The sequence below is a fragment of the Myotis davidii genome, unplaced genomic scaffold (assembly GCF_000327345.1).
Source record: "Myotis davidii unplaced genomic scaffold, ASM32734v1 scaffold1065, whole genome shotgun sequence".
NCBI classification, from domain to species: Eukaryota; Metazoa; Chordata; class Mammalia; order Chiroptera; family Vespertilionidae; genus Myotis; species Myotis davidii.
In genome coordinates, this window is record NW_006297281.1 from 1,489,189 (window position 1) to 1,492,580 (window position 3,392).

The 3,392-nt window shown below is 46.1% G+C and overlaps 1 protein-coding gene across 1 annotated transcript in view; it reads right to left on the minus strand.

Annotated features, from left to right (window-relative positions):
- The window catches only part of FER1L5 (fer-1 like family member 5), a 56,534-nt gene that overhangs the window by 41,030 nt on the left and 12,112 nt on the right, over window positions 1-3,392 (minus strand). The window contains exons 8-9 of the mRNA XM_015570046.1: window positions 3,200-3,262; window positions 2,423-2,473 (exon numbers count right to left, since the gene is read on the minus strand). Coding sequence (XP_015425532.1) covers window positions 2,423-2,473; window positions 3,200-3,262 — 114 coding nt within the window. The remainder of the gene's footprint in view (window positions 1-2,422; window positions 2,474-3,199; window positions 3,263-3,392) is intronic.

The window sequence follows — 3,392 nt, forward strand, 5'->3', positions numbered from 1 at the left end:
CCTGCTGAGGAAGCCATCTTGCCAAATAATTGACCTAAGTCTGGTGAAGCCTCCTCGAGATGAAAAACCTGGGCAGAGGGACCGGACAACTGATCCCCTGGATGTGCAATCAGCAAAATCCAGATGGGGAGGCGGTGGGGGACGCTATAGGACAAATTTGTTTCTTTAATAAATAAATTGGAAGGAAAAAGGTCCCAATAAATAAATTGGGACCAACAGAATAAAAGAGTCCTGATAATACATTTTAAGCACCTGCAATGTATGCACCTGGTTTGAGCAAACTGTAAAAGGAATTCACAAGACACTTGGGGGAATTTGAACACCAAATTAGAAAGGTTTTTAATTAGATGTGATAGTCATATTTGTTTGCTTAATAAGATATATTTTAGAACGACACACTGAAATATTTAAATTAAACTATCATGTTCGAGATTTGATTCAAAGTAATTCAGTGGGGCTGGGGAAATGGGCTGGGTGTGGATAAAAACCCAGTTGGCAATGAACTGGTGAAGCTGAGTGATGAGGAGGTGGGAATTTATACTATTCTCTCTACTTCTGTGTATTTTGAAAATTTCCAAAAAAAGTAACACTTTTTTAAAAGCTCAGGTTTTTTCTGCCCTCTGTATTTTACTCAGCAATTCGTATGATTGGTTATTCTCTGAAAATTTCACAGTGGCCTTTGTCAAAAGCACAACGTTTTTGATCTCCTGCTAGTTACTCTCTGGAGTTGTAATTTCTAAGCCTGCACTGTGGCTTGGAGAGTAAGACGTTGGGGGGGGGGGAGCAGTTCATGACTGTTCATGTGCTTATTACAAGTAGTGAGAAAGTAACCTGACTTTAATTTGTCCTAAATTTGCCTTTTTCCAAGGGTGATGTTGGGCATATTCCCTACCTTCCCCCTGCACTCAGTACTTTATGCTGTTTTTACACCAACCAGTCTGGCACAGTGAGAGATGGAGCCAAGAAGCTAGTTGATAGGAACTCAAAAGTCCGACAACTTTCGGAATCCTGGGCACCTGGCTACAGAATCTCAACTGGACCTCCTGGCTTCTCCCCCTGGTCGGACCCCTCTTAATGTGCTTCCTGGCACTCATCTTTGGCCCATGCTCCCTAAGAGCCTTTTCCTCCTTCTTCCAAAACCACATTCAGGCAATTGCCAATAGATCTATAGGGGAAATGATGCTATTCCAGACCTACACTAGATATCCCCTTCCTCAATCACCGATTCATTAGGGACATTGCTACATCCCACCTAAGCATGAAGAAGTTACAGAAGAACGAGATCGGCCTCCTTCATCAACCCCAGCTTATAGGAACCCCAGCTTACAGGAAAAAACAAGACCGGCTGGGATGTTAGGCACATTCTTTATTCTGTGCTCCATTATACCCAGCTTGGGGCTCTCGTCCCTCCCTGCTGTTTTCCTGTTATTCTCATTACAAATTTCAAAAGACATGATCAAGGGCTTTCAGTTTCCAGTTAAGAGCCCTACCCAGTTTCCAATGGACCACCTACACCCGCCCTCCCACCCGCACCTGGTCTGACCTTTACGGCAGACATACATATCCCACTCCCCTTACTCCGGCCTGCTGAAGGCATTTTGTTCTCCCCGCTTCTGTTGCAAATGTAACAATAAATTTATAATCTTTATCAGTTTCGGCCTCATGTGTTCCTCCTTCAGCGATCCTAACAGGTGAAGTACTTTTTTGTGGGCTGCCAGATTTAATACAGATGCCTGCTTAAATCTGAATAAAAATACAGATGCCTGCTTAAATTTGAATAAAAATACAGATGCCTGCTTAAATTTGAATTGCACATACACCATGACTACTTTTCAGTATACGTTTGTCCCCTGCAATATTTTGTGAGGAGCCATGCAGTATTTAGGACATATTTCTATTTACAAAGTACCTGTTGTTTAAGACTCAGATTTAACGGGGCATCCTGTATTTAACCTGACAACCCTACTTTTTCTGATCTTCCTGGATTTGGGGAATCTTTGCGTAGCCCTTTGTGATGTGTAAACTTTCCTCATCTCGGCCTGTGTCTTTCCAAAGCAAACCTTTCACTCTGTCCTCACAGGTAGCAGCCTTTCCGATTTCTTTGACAATTAGGTTGGCCTTTTGGATCCTCTGCTTCCACTTCCTGGAGACAGAGGCTTGAACTGCATCTCATTGTTAAGTGTGGGGACTTCAACATGGCACCCAGCGTTCTCCTGAATGTTACGTGCTTTAATCCTCACAACAACCCTGTGGCTGAGTAAGTGATCACCCTCCTTTAGAGACGAGGAAGCAGGGACTCAGAATGCCTTGTCTAAGTCACCTGGTAGGTAGATGAATTCCTTTCCTGGCCTTGTGGGTGGAGCCCAGGGTGGGTGGGTCTCTATGACCCTTCCCCAAACCTCCCCCTTCCTCCAGTGCTCACTTGGAATCTCCCGATCTCCGAATTGGCTCTTATCACTGAGGAATTCAGCACCTGCAGGGGAAGAGCCGGAAAGAGTTCAGTTTACACAGCCCAGTTTCCTCCTCGCCCAGGGCAGGAACTGCAAGGGCACATCCCCGTAGCGGATTCTGTACATCCACATAGGGTCTCTTCTCGTTCTCAGAGAAACCCTGTGGGGTTCCGGTTTTTAGTTCCATTTTCCAGGTGAGAAAATTGATTAAAGAGGCCAATTCACTTGCTCAACCCAAGGATCAACACAAAGCCAAGTGTCGCACTTGACTCTCTCACCACCTGCTGTCCGGGTTGGTTCTTATGTGCCTGTGTTCCCACAAATGTGGAAACTCTTTGCGGGATGGCCTCCTTTTTCTCCTCAGCCCTGTGCTGGGACATACGAGGCATCTGATAAACACATGTTCACCACTGTTACCCGGCTGCCTCTGGTAGAAGAGTGGAATGTGCCCCCCGAGAGGATATTAGAGGGGTCCTCTGGTGGCATGAGAGTCCTGGCACATGGGTCTCGCTGCTTTGTTCACCTCTGTGTCCAGGTCAGGGCCTAGCAGTTGGCATTCCATATTTGCTGAATGAATGAATGAATGAGGGTGTGGGCTGCAGGAGAGCGAAGAAGGTGGTAGAGATGCTGCCCTGGGCTCAGAAAGACCATCTGAGGTGATCTGGCTCTAAGGGTGGGGCTGGGGAATGAAGTGCTTTCCCAAACTGAGGTGGAACAAAAGAGTGGACCCACCTTTTCTGGTTCTTTACCTGGATTAAGATGGTGTAATCAAAGAACTTTGCAGGAATCTCATGGAAATTCTGGAAGAAGATCTGAAGGACAGGATGGGGATGGAGTTAGTTCTCAGTGAGCCCAAAGGCTCAGAGTGGTGGGCTGCCTCTTGTCATGTGCCTATTTCAATGTCTCTCAGCACATACTGCCCTCACGCCGCCCCCGCCGGCC